The sequence below is a fragment of the Salmo salar genome, chromosome 10 (assembly GCF_965601325.2).
Source record: "Salmo salar chromosome 10, fSalSal1, whole genome shotgun sequence".
In the NCBI taxonomy this organism is placed as follows: domain Eukaryota; kingdom Metazoa; phylum Chordata; class Actinopteri; order Salmoniformes; family Salmonidae; genus Salmo; species Salmo salar.
The window spans coordinates 45,785,277-45,803,471 of NC_138300.1; the positions used below are offsets into that span (position 1 = coordinate 45,785,277).

Here is an 18,195-nt window from a genome sequence, read left to right on the forward strand (position 1 = left end):
ACAAGACTATGGTTCCTTCTAGAGGTCGACCGATTATGATTTTTGAATGCCGATACCGTTTATTGGAGGACAAAAAAAGCCGATACCGATTACTCGGCCGTTTTTTTTTGTTGGTAATAATGACAATTACAACAATACTGAATGAACACTTATTTTAACTTAATATAATACATCAATAAAATCTATTTAGCCTCAAATAAATAATGAAACATGTTCAATTTGGTTGAAATAATGCAAAAACAAAGTGTTGGAGAAGAAAGTAAAAGTGCAATATGTGCCATGTAAGATATCTAACGTTTAGTCCCATGTGGCTCAGTTGGTAGAGCATGGTGTTTGCAACGCCAGGGTTGAGGGTTCAATTCCCATGGGGGACCAGTACGGAACAAAAAAAAAAAATGTATGAAATGTATGCATTCACTACTGTAAGTCGCTCTGGTTAAGAGCGTCTGCTAAATGACTAAAATGTAAAAATGTTTAAGTGCCTTGTTCAGAACATGGGAACATATGAAAGCTGGTGGTTCCTTTTAACATGAGTCTTCAATATTCCCAGGTAAGAAGTTTTAGGTTGTAGTTATTATAGGAATTATAGGACTACTTCTCTCTATATGATTTGTATTTCATATACCTTTGACTATTGGATGTTCTTATAGGCACTTTAGTATTGCCAGTGTAACAGTACAGCTTCCGTCCCTCTCCTTGCTCCTACCTGGGCTCGAACCAGGAACACATCGACAACAGCCACCCTCGAAGCAGCGTTACCCATGTAGAGCAAGGGGAACAACTACTCCAAGTCTCAGAGCGAGTGACGTTTAAAATGCTATTAGCGCGCACCCGCTAACAAGCTAGCCATTTCACATCGGTTACACCGCCTAATCTTGGGAGTTGACAGGCTTGAAGTCATAAACAGCACAATGCATTGCGAAGAGCTGCTCGCAAAACGCACGAAAGTGCTGTTTGAATGAATGCTTACGAGCCTGCTGGTGCCTACCACCGCTCAGTCAGACTGCTCTATCAAATCATAGACTTAATTATAATATAATAAACACACAGAAATACGAGCCTTAGGTCATTAATATGGTCGAATCCAGAAACTATCATCTCGAAAACAAAACGTTTTTTCTTTCAGTGAAATACGGAACCGTTCCGTATTTTATCTAACGGGTGGCATCCCTAAATCTAAATATTCCTGTTACATTGCACAACCTTCAATGGTATGTCATAATTATGTAAAATTCTGGCAAATTAGTTCGCAACGAGCCAGGCAATGAACGCAAGAGCAGTGACACAATTTCATGTTAGCAGGCAATATTAACTAAATATGCAGGTTTAAAAATATATACTTGTGTATTGATTTTAAAGAAAGGCATTGATGTTTATGGTTAGGTACATTGGTGCAACGACAGTGCTTTTTTCGTAAATGCGCTTGTTAAATCACCCGTTTGTCGAAGTAGGCTGTGATTCGATGAGAAATTAACAGGCACCGCATTGATTATATGCAGGACACGTTAGATAAACTAGTCATATCATCAACCATGTGTAGTTAACTAGTGATTATGTTAAGATTGATCGTTTTTTTATAAGATAAGTTTAATGTTAGCTAGCAACTTACCTTGGCTTCTTGCTGCCCTCGCGTAACAGGTAGTCAAGGTTGCAAAAACGAATCCCCGAATCCCCCCTGAACAAGGCAGTTAACCCCCGTTCCTAGGCCGTCATTAAAAATAAGAGTATGTTCTTAATCTGACTTGCCTAGTTAAATAAAGGTGCAAAAAAATATAATAAAAATAAATAAATAAATAAATAAGGAAAATGAGCAAATCGGTGGCCAAAAATACCGACTTCCTATTGTTATGAAAACTTGAAATCGGCCCTAATTAATCGGCCATTACGATTAATCGGTCGACCTCTAGTTCATTCCACCCATTAGTCGCCCATCCACCCTCCCAGTCTCCCCATAGCATGCTGGCTTGGGATAGATATTACACAAGGGATATCAGTTGTATACTGATTCTCAAAGACGGACTGTTCTCAATAACACAAACACGTTTGCCCACATGTACACACAAAGGATTGCTACTTTACCTGACAAAGATCCACTTCTAGGATCAATTTGTTGTGTAACTAGCCGAATTAAAAGGTATGTGGTGCAGCAATCATGTGTGCAGTTCCAATTTCATTTCTACTTTTCATGGTGGAAATATATTTTTGTGCGTCTATTTAGTTCAATATGGGCAATTTTTGTGGTCAGGAGACATTATGCCCTGCTGAACGATCTATTCTGTGTTTCACTTGTGTGGTAGAAGGATTCTTGCCAAACACATTGGATGATGTCCAACATTACAAAGACGGCTAACTGCAGAGACCGGCATACTTCGATTTAGATCACTCAGTGTCACACCAATGAAATGCAACACTCAATGGCCCTTTTTATTTAGGCAATAATGGACTGTATTGTAAGTAGGGGCGTGATTGTATGGGAAGATGACCTTTGTTTCTATATATATGCATATATATGCATATGAGTGTACTGTTCTGTATGTTCTGGCACGTGAAGGTTCCAGAGAATAGCTGCCGGATGTAACTACATGTGGCATTGCTGCTGAAATGTTTGCTATTCATTATTTTAGTCTAAAGGAAAGCTTTCCTGGGGATAGTGAAGTTGTGTGACTACAGGCAGAACCACATGGGAGGTAATGTTTCAGGGGAGGTAATGTGGATGGATGCAGTGAGATAGAAGAATCTGAACTAATGGGGAAGGAACTCAACTCACCGTGGGAGACGATGAGAATATGCACCAGGAATGTCAACATTGCAGACATGATCCTGCATAGATCGAGAAAGATAGGCAAGGAGGGAGAGAGCGAAAGAGGGAGCGAGAGAGAGGTACGGGTAGATGAAGAGAGAACCCGTAAAGAGTGAGAAACATAGATAGAGAGAAAGAGAGAAAGATATGTAAAACACATAGACAGTCTATGCAATCTTGACTCAATCCAACACTGAAAACTCCTTTGACAGGAGAACAGAGCCTTAGTAATAGTCACCACACCATGACCACAGTATTCTGCTGTAATGGCCTGGGTGTTGTCTGCTCATCTGCTGGCACAGGCTTGACTGATCTCTTCACAGCAGAAACTTCCTCATGCAAGATTAGAATGGATGATACTGTACTTTTTTACGAGCTTGCAGCTATACGAAGGTTTGTCAGCTTCTGAATGTACAATTGCTGAGTCATTTTTCAAAAAGTAAAATTCCCTTCCCGATCCACACTTTAATTTTCATTATGACTATAGCATTCATATCATAAACCACTATATAGTCCAAACCCAACCCTCCTGTGACGACATAGGCAGTACAGTAAATAACATGAACACACAATACATAACACTAACCTACATTACATGCTGTATAAACATGGTGCCTGTCTGCCTGGGTTTTAAATCCCACATGCTAAAGTTCAATCCCATGCCACATTAATTCCATTTCATATTCAAGATCACCACCATCAATCATACTTACATTGTCTTCATGAGTTAGAGTTGGTGCGCATGGCCTCTACTGGGATTGAGATTACTCTCACTGGGGAGGGAACAGAGATAGAGAGAACCTTAGGGACCAGTTAGGAAGACAACACAACGCAGAGATATACAATGTGTACAAAACATTATGAACACCTGCTCTTTCCATGACAGACTGACCAGGTGAAAGCTATGATCCCTTATTGATGTCCCTTGGTAAATCCACTTCAAATCAGTGTAGACAAAGTGGAGGAGACAGGTTAAAGAAGGATTTTTAAGAAAATTGATACATGGATTGTGTATGTGTGCCATTCACAGGGCGAATAGGCAGGACAAAATATTTAATTGCCTTAGAGCGAGGTATGGTAGAAGGTGCCAGGCTCACTGGTTTGTGTCAAGAACGGCAATGCTGCTGAGTTTCACTCAACAGTTTCCCGTGTGCATCAAGAATGGTGTCACGGTTGTCGTCGGGAAAGGAGGACCAAAATGCAGCAGGAATGTGGATGCTCATCTTTACGTTTATTTAACTCAAAAGAGAACACCAAAATAATAAATAACGAATACTAAGGATCAACACAACAGTCTCGTTAGGCTCACACACGCTAAACAAGAAACACGCTAAACAAGAAACAATCTCCCACCAAATACAAACCCAAACACACCCTAATATATAGGACTCTCAATCAAAGGCAAAGAGACAACACCTGCCTTCAATTGAGAGTCCCAACCCCAATTAACTAAACATAGAAACAGATTCACTAGACAAAACATAGAAATACATGAATATGACACAGCGCCCAAAAACCCCGGAAAACATAAATCAAATGCCCTTCTACAACAACCACCACCCCGAACCACAAAACAAATACCCTCTGCCACGTCCTGACCAAACTACAATAATAATTAACCCTTATACTGGTCAGGACGTGACAGTACCCCCCCCCCCCCCCCCCCCCCCCCCCAAAGGTGCAGACCCCGGACGCACCTCATAAATAAACAAAACCCAAAACAACAACAAAAAAATCCCCCTAAACTAAAGGGAGGGAAGGGAGGGTGGCTGCCGTCACCGACGGTACTTGTGCTACACCCCCCCTCCCCAACCCACCTATGCAGGTGGTGGTTCAGGCTCCGGCCTAATGTCCTCCAAAATGCAGACCAACCCGATCAGCCTCGGGCCGTAGGCAGACATCCCTCGTTCCGGATCGTAGGCTGACCTCCTCCTTTCCACACTGTAGGCAGACTCAATCATTAGAAGGTTAATTATTATTAGTTCTATATTGTCAGGCTTACTCAGTTCCAGGTTGCTGCTAGACTCCCTTGGTTTCGGGTCATCGGCAGACTCCGGGCAGACGGGCCGCTCTGGCGGCTCCGGGCAGACGGGCCGCTCTGGCGACTCCGGGCAGACGGGCCGCTCTGGCGACTCCTGACTGACGGGCCGCTCTGGCGACTCCTGACTGACGGGCCGCTCTGGCGACTCCTGACTGAGCCGACGCACTTGAAGCCTGGTGCGTGGTGCTGGTACTAGACGTGCCAGACTGGGAACACACACCTCCAGGCTAGTGCGGGGAGCGGGAACAGGACGAGTCGGACTGGGCTGACGAACTGGAGGCCTGGTGCTGGTATTATCCTCACCAGACAGCTAGCACGCACCTCAGGACCATTAATAAACACTACTTCAGGTGACAACCTTAGGACACGCTCTGTAGGGCGAATGACGTGCCTAAAACAACAACATAGTAGCTCTCTCATCCTTTTCTCCTCCAATTACCCATCAACTCCTTTATAGTCTCTGTTTCTCTCACCTCCCATTTTCCCCCGACTAGCTCTGGTTCCATCCTCGGCTCCGCCGATCTGTCCATGTGCCCCCCCCAAAAAAATTCTTGGTGCTGCCTCTCTGGTTTCCTCGCCAGTCGTGTACCCCGGTAGCGTTCCCGGTCCTCACCGAATTCCTTCTGCTCCTTCCAGTCCACCTGTTGCTCCTTCTTCTGCTGCTTGGTCCGTTTGTGGTGGGAGATTCAGTCACGGTTGTCGTCGGGAAAGGAGAACCAAAATGCAGCAGGAATGTGGATGCTCATCTTTACGTTTATTTAACTCAAAAGAGAACACCAAAATAATAAATAATGAATACTCACGATCAACACAACAGTCTCGTTAGGCTCACACACGCTAAACAAGAAACAGGCAAAACAAGAAACAATCTCCCACCAAATACAAACCCAAACACACCCTAATATATAGGACTCTCAATCAAAGGCAAAGAGACAACACCTGCCTTCAATTGAGAGTCCCAACCCCAATTAACTAAACATAGAAACAGATTCACTAGACAAAACATAGAAATACATGAATATGACACAGTGCCCAAAAACCCCGGAATACATAAATCAAATGCCCTTCTACAACAACCACCACCCCGAACCACATAAAACAAATACCCTCTGCCACGTCCTGACCAAAGTACAATAATAATAATTAACCCTTATACTGGTCAGGACGTGACAAATGGTCCCACCACTCAAAGGACATACGGCCAATTTGACGCAACTGTTGGAAGCATTGGAGTCAACATGGGCCAACATCCCTGTGGAATGTGTCGACACCTTGTAGAGTCCATGCTCCAACGAATTGAGGGCAAAAGGGGGCGGGGGGTGCCATCTAGAACCGAAAACAATTCTTCGGCTGTCCCCATAGGCAAACCCTATGAAGAACTGTTTTTGGTTCCAGGTAGAACTCTTCAGTTCCATAGAACCCTTTCCACAGAGGGTTCTACATGAAACCCAAAAGGATTCTACCTGGAATCAAAAAGGCTTTTCCTATTGGGACAGCTGAAGAACCGTTTTGGAACCCTTTTTTCTAAGAGTGTAGATAGAGATGTTATAGATATGTTTCATCTCTACGCTGAAGAAATGATTGGAACTGCTCCCCAAGTCATCTCGCCATCCAGAACCCAATCTCCCACTACTAAATGTTAATGTATATCAAAAGAGACTACTACCAAGGTAAATGAAATTCAAGCAGGGACCATTTCTTCAAAATTGCTCTGACACGTAGGTATACGTAGGTGGTGAGGGTAGGTGGCAACACATCTGCCACGCTGATCCTCAACACTGGAGCTCCCCAGGGGTGCGTGCCCAGTCCCCTCCTGTACTCCCTGTTCACCCACGACTGCATGGCCAGGCACGACTCCAACACCATCATTAAGTTTGCTGACGACAACAGTGGTAGGCCTGATCACCGACGAGACAGCCTATAGGGAGGAGGTCAGAGACCTGGCCGGGTGGTACCAGAATAACAACCTATCCCTCAACGTAACCAAGACTAAGGAGATGATTGTGGACTACAGGAAAAGGAGCACCGAGCACGTCCCCATTCTCATCGACGGGGCTGTAGTGGAGCAGGTTGAGAGCCTCAAATTCCTTGGTGTCCTCATCAACAACAAATTAGAATGGTCCAAACACACCAAGACAGTCGTGAAGAGGGCACGACAAAGCCTATTCCCCCTCAGGAAACTAAAAAGATTTGGCATGGGTCCTGAGATCCTCAAAAGGTTCTACAGCTGCAACATCGAGAGCATCCTGACCGGTTGCATCACTGCCTGGTACGGCAATTGCTCGGCCTCCGACCGCAAGGCACTACAGAGGGTAGTGCGTACGACCCAGTACATCACTGGGGCTAAGCTGCCTGCCATCCAGGACCTCTACACCAGGCGGTGTCAGAGGAAGGCCCTGAAAATTGTCAAAGACTCCAGCCACCCCAGTCATAGACTGTTCTCTCTACTACCACATGGCAAGCGGTACCGGAGTGCCAAGTCTAGGACAAAAAGGCTTCTCAAAAGTTTTTATCCCCAAGCCATAAGACTCCTGAACAGGTAACCAAATGGTTACCCAGACTATTTGCATTGTGTGCCCTCCCCCTGCCACCCCTGCTACTCTCTGTTTATCTTATATGCATAGTCACTTTAACGATACATTCATGTACATACTACCTCAATTGGCCTGACCAACCACTGCTCCCACACATTGGCTAACCGGGCTATCTGCATTGTGTGCCACCACCCGCCAACCCCTCTTTTTATGCTACTGCTACTCTGTTCATCATATATGCATAGTCACTTTAACCATATCTACATACTACCTCAATAAGCCTGACTAACCGGTGTCTGTATATAGCTTTGCTACTCTTATTTTCAAATGTCTTTTTACTGTTGTTTATTTCTTTACTTACACTTTTTTTTCCGCACTATTGGTTAGAGCCTGTAAGTAAGCATTTCACTGTAAGGTCTACACCTATTGTATTCGGCGCACGTGACAAATAAACTTTATTTGAAATGCATTTAATTTCCCTTTCACTCCCTGGATCTTTGATTAAATGATTTCACTGGAGGATTTCTGACCATCACAAAATTTAATTTTGGTCCGTTCTTTAATAAACGATCTCTCCTTGAAGTAGCAGCTAATTTGCATATATTGAAAACAAGGCCTTGATGTGTCTGACAGCATAGAAATAGAACGACAAGACTAGAGTCTATTTCTACTTAGCTGACCGACAGACAGGTCCCTGCTGCCACTGCCACTCAGATAATAATAATACATTTGCTTTGTTTTCAATTGATTACCACAACAATAGTCTGAGGGAAAGGCATCTTCCATTTTAGTTTATAACGTTTCTGTTAATGCCAGTGTGGAAGGGTACTGTGTCTCACGGCCAAGGGGGAGGTTATAGGTAGGCACAGGAGATTCTTTTCAATAGGCCTACAGGATTTATTGAATAAAGAAGGTAATCATTGTTTCAAGTTAATGTCACATGGCCAAGTACAGTGAACTGCCTTTCTTGCAAATTCAAAACCCAACAATTCAGTAACCAATAACAAATCAGTGGAGGCTACTGAGGGGAGGATGGCTCATAATAACGGTCAGAACGGAGGGAATGTATTTGATACCATTCGACTGATACCGCTCCAGCCAAGAAGAATACTTAGTGCCAGTCAAAAGGGACAACGTCGCTGACGCATTCTCTAATGAAGACAGTGACGAAGGTGTTTAGCTCACCAATGTTATCAGCGGACTCTCTAAACATATTCCAATCAGCGCTAGAAAAGCAGTCGTGGCATAATCTCCGATTCTCATTTCTCAACAGAGCAAGTCACGGGTACTTCCCGTTTGAGTTTATGCTTGTAAACAGCAAGCAGGAGTAGGGAGTAATGATCTGATTTGCCGAATGGCGGACGAGGGAGGGCCTTGTATGCTTGCGGGTAGAATAACAGTGGTCTAGGAGTTTAAAAATCGCCTCTAGTGGTGTTGGAGACGTGTTGATTGTGTTCGGCATCACGTGCCTTAATTAGTAGAATTAAAATTGCCGGCGACCAGAAAAGTAGCCTCTGGATGTAGGTTCTTGCTCGTTTATGGCCTTGTACAGTTAAGCGCCAGATCATTATTTTTCTTGTCCTGAGGTGGAATGTATACAACAGTCACGATAACGTCTGAAAACTCCCTTTTATCAGCTAACCACGTCATATGTTATAGCAATGTGTCAGTCGATGACACTGTCGATGAAGTGGCACGCAACCATTGGTTGATGCATGCAACGTCTGAGCAGGGGAAAGCCACCATTACCAGCATTCCTGGTTGTGACTATGTGTTACACAGCTATGGATGGAAGTTACGTAGCAGGTTAGGAGAGCATTTTAGCTAACCCTAACCCTTTTCCTAACCTTAACCTAATTCTCCTAACCTGCAACATTAAATTCTGTTAACATGCTGCGTAAGTTCTCCTAACCAGCTAAAAGTCCCTTCCATCCATAGACAAAACCAGAGGTCAGCTGTGTGCAGGTGCACCTAACAACCCTGGAAAACAAGGGAGGGATAGGCAGATAAGAAACACTTTTCTCAAATAGTGTAATGATAACTTTAAAATGGTTCCTCAAAAGGCAGTGAAAATACAGGCAACAATGTTACTAAACTCAGCAAAAAAAGAAACGTTCTCTCACTGTCAACTGCGTTTATTTTCAGTAAACTTAACATGTGTGAATATTTGTATGAACAAAACAAGACTCAACAACTGAGACAAACTGAACAAGTTCCACAGACATGTGACTATCAGAAATGGAATAATATGTCCCTGAACAAAGGGGGGGGGGGGGGTCAAAATCAAAAGTAACAGTCAGTATCTGGTGTGGCCACCAGCTGCATTAAGTAGCTGCATCTCCTCCTCATGGACTGCACCAAATTTGCCAGCTCTTGCTGTGAGATATTACCCCACTCTTCCACCAAGGCACCTGCAACTTCCCAGACATTTCTGGGGGGTAATGGCCCTAACCCTCACCCTCCGATCCAACAGGTCCCAGACATGCTCAATGGGATTGAGATCCGGGCTCGTCGCTGGCCATGGCAGAACACGGACATTCCTGTCTTGCAGGAAATCACACGCAGAACAAGCAGTATGGCTGGTGGCATTGTCATGCTGGAGGGTCATGTCAGGATGAGCCTGCAGGAAGTGTACCACATGAGGGAGGAGGATATCTTCCCTGTAACGCACAGCGTTGAGATTGCCTGCAATGACAACAAGCACAGTCCGATGATGCTGTGACACACCACCCCAGACCATGACGGACCCTCCACGTCCAAATCAATCCCGCTCCAGACTACAGGCCTCGGTGTAATGCTCATTCCTTTGACGATAAACGTGACTCTGACCATCATCCCTGGTGAGACAAAACCGTGACTCGTTAGTGAAGATCACTTTTTGCCAGTCCTGTCTGGTCCAACGACGGTGGGTTTGTGCCCATAGGCAACGTTGTTGTCGGTGATGTCTGGTGAGGACCTGCCTTACAACAGGCCTACAAGCCCTCAGTCCAGCCTCTCAGCCTATTGCGGACAGTGAGCACTGATGGAGGGATTGTGCGTTCCTGGTGTAACTCGGGCAGTTGTTGTTGCCATCCTGTACCTGTCCTGCAGGTGTGATGTTCAGATGTACTGATCCTGTGCAGGTGTTGTTACACATGGTCTGCCACTGCGAGGACGATCAGCTGTCTGTCCTGTCTCCATGTAGCGCTGTCTTAGGCGTCTCACAGTACGGACATTGCAATTTATTGCCCTGGCCACATCTGCAGTCCTCATGCAGTATTCCTAAGGCAAGTTCACGCAGATGAGCATGGACCCTGGGCATCTTTCTTTAGGTGTTTTTCAGAGTCAGTAGAAAGGCCTCTTTAGTGTCCTAAGTTTTTATAACTGTGCCTACCATCTGTAAGCTGGTAGGCACAGGTGCATGTTCATTAATTGTTTATGGTTCATTGAACAAGCATGGGAAACGATTTAAACCCTTTACAATGAAGATCTGTGAAGTTATTTGGATTTTTACAAATTATCTCTAAAAGACATGGTCCTGAAAAAGGGACATCTCTTTTTTAGCTGAGTTTATAATGAGCTACAGTGGACATGACTGAGCCATGAATAATTCTAACTAGCAACCTTTCAGATACTGGCCCAATGCTCTAACCGCTAGGCTACCTGCTGCCCTATTTGACTCACTCAGTAATGAGAAAGTGTTTTTACCTAGTCTGGGAACTTGATTCCCACACCAAACATCAATATCTTACCCTTTGCATGCATTACTCCAAACATAAATACAGATCAATGACTGCATCCATTAATTCATTGGTTCTCTTGTTCAAAACAATAACATCCCAGGTTACAATAAAGTACCATGGATGACAGCTACTCAGCCAAGTGGCCAACTGCAGCTGAGAGACCTAGTCCTAGACAATCTATAGGGATGAGTTAGGCCACTGAGCAATAACAACTGAACTAGGTGTTATTCAATGTGATATAACAACCTGTGTGTGTGTGTTATCAAACTGCTATCAGTATAATGATGAGAAGGAAGCATTGGGCATGATCGGGCCCTAAATGGAGAAAAAAAAAACAAGTGAATCCTCTCCATCACAGCCCGTGCTGGTACACACGCCTCATATTCATTAGATCACATATCAAAACAAGTTGTACTCTGCCAATGACAATAACAACATATGGTGGTAGGCGTATCACAAATTTCAAATGACCAGAAAAGAAATTAATGTTAATCACTAGTCAAATGGAAAACCATCAAGATTTGATAAACAAATGTGGTCCAGATTTGATAAAGCACCTCATGGGTATTCACATTGATCAGTGGCCAAATCAAATCTCTCATCTCATTTTGAGTACCGATTGAATTTCAGCAGGTTGACATATTGCCACGAGGAGAACTGAGCGATTTTCCCCTTAGATAGGCCAGCTGCAAATAAAAAAAAAAGTACTATATTGTAAAAATGTATGAATACAAAAAGGTGCTTTTCGGTCTTGATTTAAGGTTAGGGTTAGGCATTAGGGTTAGCAGTGTGGTTAGGGTTAGCTTTCTAATCAGATTGTATAACTTTGTGGCTGTCAGCTGGTGACCACCCACATGTCAGTTCAACATCTAGGTTTGATTTACATTTGGTTGAGTTGTCAACTAAAGTGAATTAAAAGTGAAATCAACTAAACATTTTACCATGTCATTGGATTTAGATTAAAAATCCCCTTTTAACCTACGAAATTCCCTTATGTTGATGCCTTCTTCAAATCCAACCATTTTCCCACGTTGATTCAACGTCATGATATTTCATTTTTGTTGGTGAAATGACGTGGAAATGCAGCGCTGCCTCCAGAGCAAGATTCATGAGGAAAAACGCTAACCTGCTGAATTTCATCCATAGCCTGAACATCAATGTAGATTAATTATCCTATAAAAAGGCGTGAAGTCTGTTTTTGACACCCAAATCTCAGTCCCTCGATTGCATGTCTCTGGGTGTATTACCTAACAACCTACTCTACGAAGCCACCGACTCAATGTGAGTCACAGCGTTGAACCAGTTCCAAACTGGGCGCGCTGGGGCTTGCATCACCGGGAGGAAATCCTGGTTGATTTCTTTAGAAACGCAGTTGCACAGATTACACTAGAGGGCCTTCCATACATTATTTATGCATGCCAAAATTGCTCAAATAGGGCTATAAGAGTTTATTTTCTCTTTTTTTTTTTTACTTGCAATCTTTAACCAAAAACAAATATATGCATATAAGCTATACAGCCTGGATGAAAAAATTAACAAATAAGGCAAAAATATATATACGTATTAGTTGTTTTTTCACTTAAAAAGAAAAACATGCAGCAAACATATCTGGCCAGGTGACACACAGACACACTGAGACAGCTGTGACTGTATTTATACTGTATGTCGACTATGTGTGCCGTTTTAAAATGTATGTCGTTTTGTGCTTGAGTTGTTCTTGTTTATTCATGTTCTGTTTTTTCATGTTCTGTTTTGTCATGTTTTATGTGGACTCCAGGAAACCCCAGGAATCCTCATAAAATACCACAAAAAAGAGCCCCTTGAGTTCTTACACATGGACTACAAATATTCTAGAATGTTGCACTGATCTTGAAAGCGCTTACTACTCTAAATAGTAGGCTATAATTCAAACATTTAGAAGATAACATTAATTAACTGTGCCTTACTTGATCTTTTGGTTCCTCTCCAAGTCGCCGATTTCCCAGTAGCCGATAGTTAGCCAGTCAGTGAACTACTCCGCAACAAATACAGATGTTTTGAGGACTCAGTATGCTAGCCAATAGTTTGCCTCATTCCTTCACAAATTCAAAGGCGGATCATAAGCTACTGTTGTAAACCATACTGTTAAAGCAATGTCAGAATGCTGAAACAGTTCCTTGTTATTGAAGTCCAGTATGTTTCCCAGCGCTGTCTCTTCTCCCCGACATGTAGCTAACTGAACCGCGCTCTTCACTAGCGGTTCTCTAGGTTTGGAGAAGGGAGTGGCGTAGGTTATGCATGAGACAATATCGTCACGGGAACTATCGCCTACCAAATAATAACACTGTTCTAATAACCATTAAAAACACAATTATAATACAAATGTATTTAACACAATATAACATGGTTGACAATGCACAATTAAATATGCACTACGCATAAATCGCTTTGCCATTTCCTGGTTGCAAAAATGTGGCTTAAATTTCAGTTTATGTGACAAAACAAGCAAGTATAGTGTAGATAATCATTGTACCATCTAAACCACTGTCAAATATATGTTCCATAACACAAAATATTGTATTTTCAGCTGTTTGAAGCTGGTGTACAAAAAGTAAAAGACACAAAAATGAAACGGGAAGCATAGAAATAGCTACATAGTACATATCTACCAGATCTATATTTCACATTTCTATGTACATTTGGTTGATCACCCAAAAAGTTATATATTGCAGCTTTAATTAGTCTAATAATAATAATACGTCTAATAAAAATACTTATTAATTGAATTTAGTCCCAGAGGCATTAATAATAACATATTCATAATGGGAAAATTATCATGACATTGCTTTGGAGGACAATGTGAAATTATTAAAGTAGAAAAAAGGAGTGAACTCATCCTTAAGGTGATGTCATATTACAGTTTCAGAGATAGATTAGTCATGGCAAGTTTGTAGCCCCTAGGGACATTTTTTATATTGTATAGTCAAAGGGTAGCTGTTATTTTAACTGAAAAGTAGGCCTATACATGAGTAAGAACACAGTGGCCTCCATCATTCTTAAATGGAAGACGTTTGGAACCACGAAGACTTCCTTGAGCTGGCCGCCCGGCCAAAGTGAGCAATCGGGGGAGAAGGGCCTTGGTCAGGGAGGTGACCAAGAACCCGATGGTCACTCTGAAGGAGCTCCAGAGTTCCTCTGTGGAGATGGGAGAACTTTCCAGACCATGAGAAACAAGATTTCCTGGTCTAATGAAACCAAGATTGAAATCTTTGGCCTGAATGTCAAGCGTCATGTCTGGAGGAAACCTGGCACCATCCCTACGGTGCAGCATGGTGGTGGCATCATCAGGTTGTGGGGATGTTTTTCAGCGGCAGGGACTGGGAGACTAGTCAGGATCACCTTCCAACAGGACAACAACCCTAAGCACACAGCCAAGACAAGGCAGGAGAGGCTTTGGGACAAGTCTCTGAATGTCCTTGAGTGGCCCAGCCAGAGCCCAGACTTGAACCTGATCAAACATCTCTGGACATACCTGAAAATAGCTGTGCAGTGATGCTCCCCATCCAACCTGACAGAGCGTGAAAGGATCTGTAGAGAAGAATGGGAGAAACTCTCCAAATACAGGTGTGCCAAGCTTGTTGCGTCATACCCAAGAAGACTCAAGGCTGTAATCGCTGCCTCAAGGCTGTAAAGGTGCCTAAACAAAGTACTGAGTAAAGGGTCTGAATACTTATGTAAATGTAATATTTCCTTTTTTATATATATATATACACATTTGAAAAAATGTCTTCACCTGTTTTTGCTTTGTCATTATGGGCTATTGTCTGTAGATTGATGAGGGACAAAAACAATTTAATCCATTTTAGAATAAGGCTGTAACATAACAAAATGTGGAAAAAGTCAAGTGGTCTGAATACTTTCCGAATGCACTTTATATGGACTAATAGTTACCATGAGGTGATGGTTATTTAACACATCATATTCATCCTATTTATCAGTTTCCCTTAAACTGTACATGAAATCTTCTTCCCTTGAAACTACCTGAGTGTTATAGCTATTATTGGGTCTGATTAAGCATAAATAGAAGCATGATATTGAGGTGTTGCATTAGCAGAAAAAAAGATGGGTGAAGGAGAAATAAGGATATCAGGCTTCAGGCTCCGTTGTCCTGTGACAACCCTGGCTGGGATTTAAAAATAACAAATTAATTTCATCTACACTCTGGAGGTGTGGCAGATTGATTACATTTGAGTCCACATTCCTTGCTTTCACCAAAGTTGTAATGGAAATTATATGATTAATGGTTTGACTAAATGATTTCACCCTGAAAAGGTATAACCGAGTGATTATAAGATGAATGTACTAATGTGTGTGTATTGGAAAAGTTTAAGCTTAATGATTTAGCAATATAGGCAAGACATTCAAGGGAAAAGGGGAACTGTTACCAGACAGAAGACAACTTGTGACCACAGTGAAACTGATAACAGGAAGAAGGTCTCCCCACCCAGAGAGGGGAGAAAACTTTAGGCTTGCAGTAGATTATGTAACATGGGGCAGGATATGATAAGCAATTTATGTGATGGAGAAGACTTGTAAATAAGCATTGACAGTGTTAAAAAAGAGGAGGAGGCATCTGTAAGGGGTATGACATATGATATGACCAAATGTTAGGTATAAAAGGCTGTGTACATTGTATGATATTCAGAGCTCTCGTGAATAAACTTGGTTGACTATTGTAGGCTGAGCCTCCGTCTGTGTCATTTAACCAGAACCTTACAAACTCTGGGGTGCAGACTGAGTAGTTTAATTGAAGTTCAGTTTATGAACATTGGGAACAAAATTCTCATAACAAAAGTACAATTTCAGTCCTGAGCAACCTGAACAACACATTTCTAATCCGTCCATCCCAGAAGCAGTAGTGTTCCTGCTGCATCCCAATGTAAACACACTGACAGGGCATATATCAGGGTCTGAATGCCAGGCGATCATGGACAGTCACAGCCTGTCTGATTTAAAGTGAGGACAGAGTACAGTCCCAACAACTCATTCTGAGAGCCACTGGAGTAGGAAAGATACATTTCTCATCATTTTTGTATTTGTATTATGGATCCCCATTAGTTCCTGCCAAGGCAGCAGCTACTCTTCCTGGGGTCCAGCAAATTAAGGCAGCTTATACAATTTTCAGAACGTTACAATGCATTCACAGATTTCACAACAACTGTGTGCCCTCAGGCCCCTACTCCACCACTACCACATATCTACACTAAAAACATCCATGTGTACATGTGTGTATAGTGCGTATGTTATCATGTGAGTGTATTCATGTGTCTATATGTCTATATTTGTGTTGCTTCACAGTCCCCGCTGTTCCATAAGGTGTATTTTTATCTGTTTTTTAAATCAAATTTTACTGCTTGCATCAGTTACTTGATGTGGAATAGAGTTCCATGTAGTCATGGCTCTATGTAGTACAGTGCGCCTCCCATAGTCTGTTCTGGACTTGGGGACTGTGAAGAGACCTCTTGTGGCATGTCCTGTGGGATATGCATGGGTGTCCGAGCTGTGCGCCAGTAGTTTAAACAGACAGCTCGGTGCATTCAACATGTCAATACCTCTCATAAATACAAGTAGTGATGAAGTCAATCTCTCCTCCGGTTTCAGCCAGGAGAGATTGACATGCATATTATTAATATTAACTCTCTGCCCTGTTCTGAGCCAGTTGCAATTTTCCTAAGTCCCTTTTTCCTAAGTCCCTTTTTGTTAAGGATGAAAGATACCCCTGTATTGAAATCCTGAAACTACTTTATCTCACTATAGTAACTGGTCACAACCACAGAGTAGGCTACAGATCAAAGAATGGGAAAAAAGTTCCCACAGCGCTAGAATGTAAACCTTATTTCCTCAATCTCTTATGATCTCAGTAGGCTACTTTATCAGACCATCTCTGTAGGCTACTTTATCAGACCATCTCTGTAGGCTACTTTCAGACCATCTCTGTAGGCTACTTTATCAGACCATCTCTGTAAGGTACTTTATCAGACCATCTCTGTAGGCTACTTTATCAGACCATCTCTGTAGGCTACTTTATCACACCATCTCTGTAGGCTACTTTATCAGACCATCTCAGTAGGCTACTTTATCAGACCATCTCTGTAGGCTACTTTATCAGACCATCTCTGTAGGCTACTTTATCAGACCATCTCTGTAGGCTACTTTATCAGACCATCTCAGTAGGCTACTTTATCAGACCATCTCTGTAGGCTACTTTATCACACCATCTCTGTAGGCTACTTTATCAGACCATCTCAGTAGGCTAGTTTATCAGACCATCTCTGTAGGCTAGTTTATCAGACCATCTCTGTAGGCTACTTTATCAGACCATCTCTGTAGGCTACTTTATCAGACCATCTCTGTAGGCTAGTTTATCAGACCATCTCTGTAGGCTACTTTATCAGACCATCTCAGTAGGCTACTTTATAATACTTGCTAATGAGAACAACTGTCCATTACTGAGAGTAAGACTGATTTTGAACACAGTAGAGCACACACACACACACACACACACACACACACACACACACACACACACACACACACACACACACACACACACACACACACACACACACACACACACACACACACACACACACACACACACACACACACATTAAACTAAACATCATAACATCAGGTCACGTGACAAACGTACTTAATGAGTAATATGCAAATCATGATGAATAAGTATCCCTGGTCTTTCGTGTACATTAGAGACATTTACATTACATTTAAGTCATTTAGCAGACGCTCTTATCCAGAGCGACTTACAAAATGGTGCATTCACCTTATGATATCCAGTGGAACAACCACTTTACAATAGTGCATCTAAATCTTTTAAGGGGGGGGGGGGGGGGTTAGAAGGATTACTTTATCCTATCCTAGGTATTCCTTAAAGAGGTGGGGTTTCAGGTGTCTCCGGAAGGTGGTGATTGACTCCGCTGTCCTGGCGTCGTGAGGGAGCTTGTTCCACCATTGGGGTGCCAGAGCAGCGAACAGTTTTGACTGGGCTGAGCGGGAACTGTGCTTCCTCAGAGGTAGGGGGGCCAGCAGGCCAGAGGT

General features: G+C 42.7%; 1 protein-coding gene across 2 annotated transcripts in view; it reads right to left on the bottom strand.

Moving 5' to 3' along the window:
- The window catches only part of lepr (leptin receptor), a 115,872-nt gene that overhangs the window by 51,201 nt on the left and 46,476 nt on the right, over positions 1–18,195 (bottom strand). The window contains 3 exon segments of one of the 2 annotated variants that reach the window (NM_001164765.1): positions 2,768–2,820; positions 3,514–3,573; positions 13,044–13,209. In NM_001164765.1, the coding sequence (NP_001158237.1) occupies positions 2,768–2,820; positions 3,514–3,524 (64 nt within the window). In that variant the 5' untranslated portion in view covers positions 3,525–3,573; positions 13,044–13,209. 2 annotated transcript variants of the gene reach the window in all.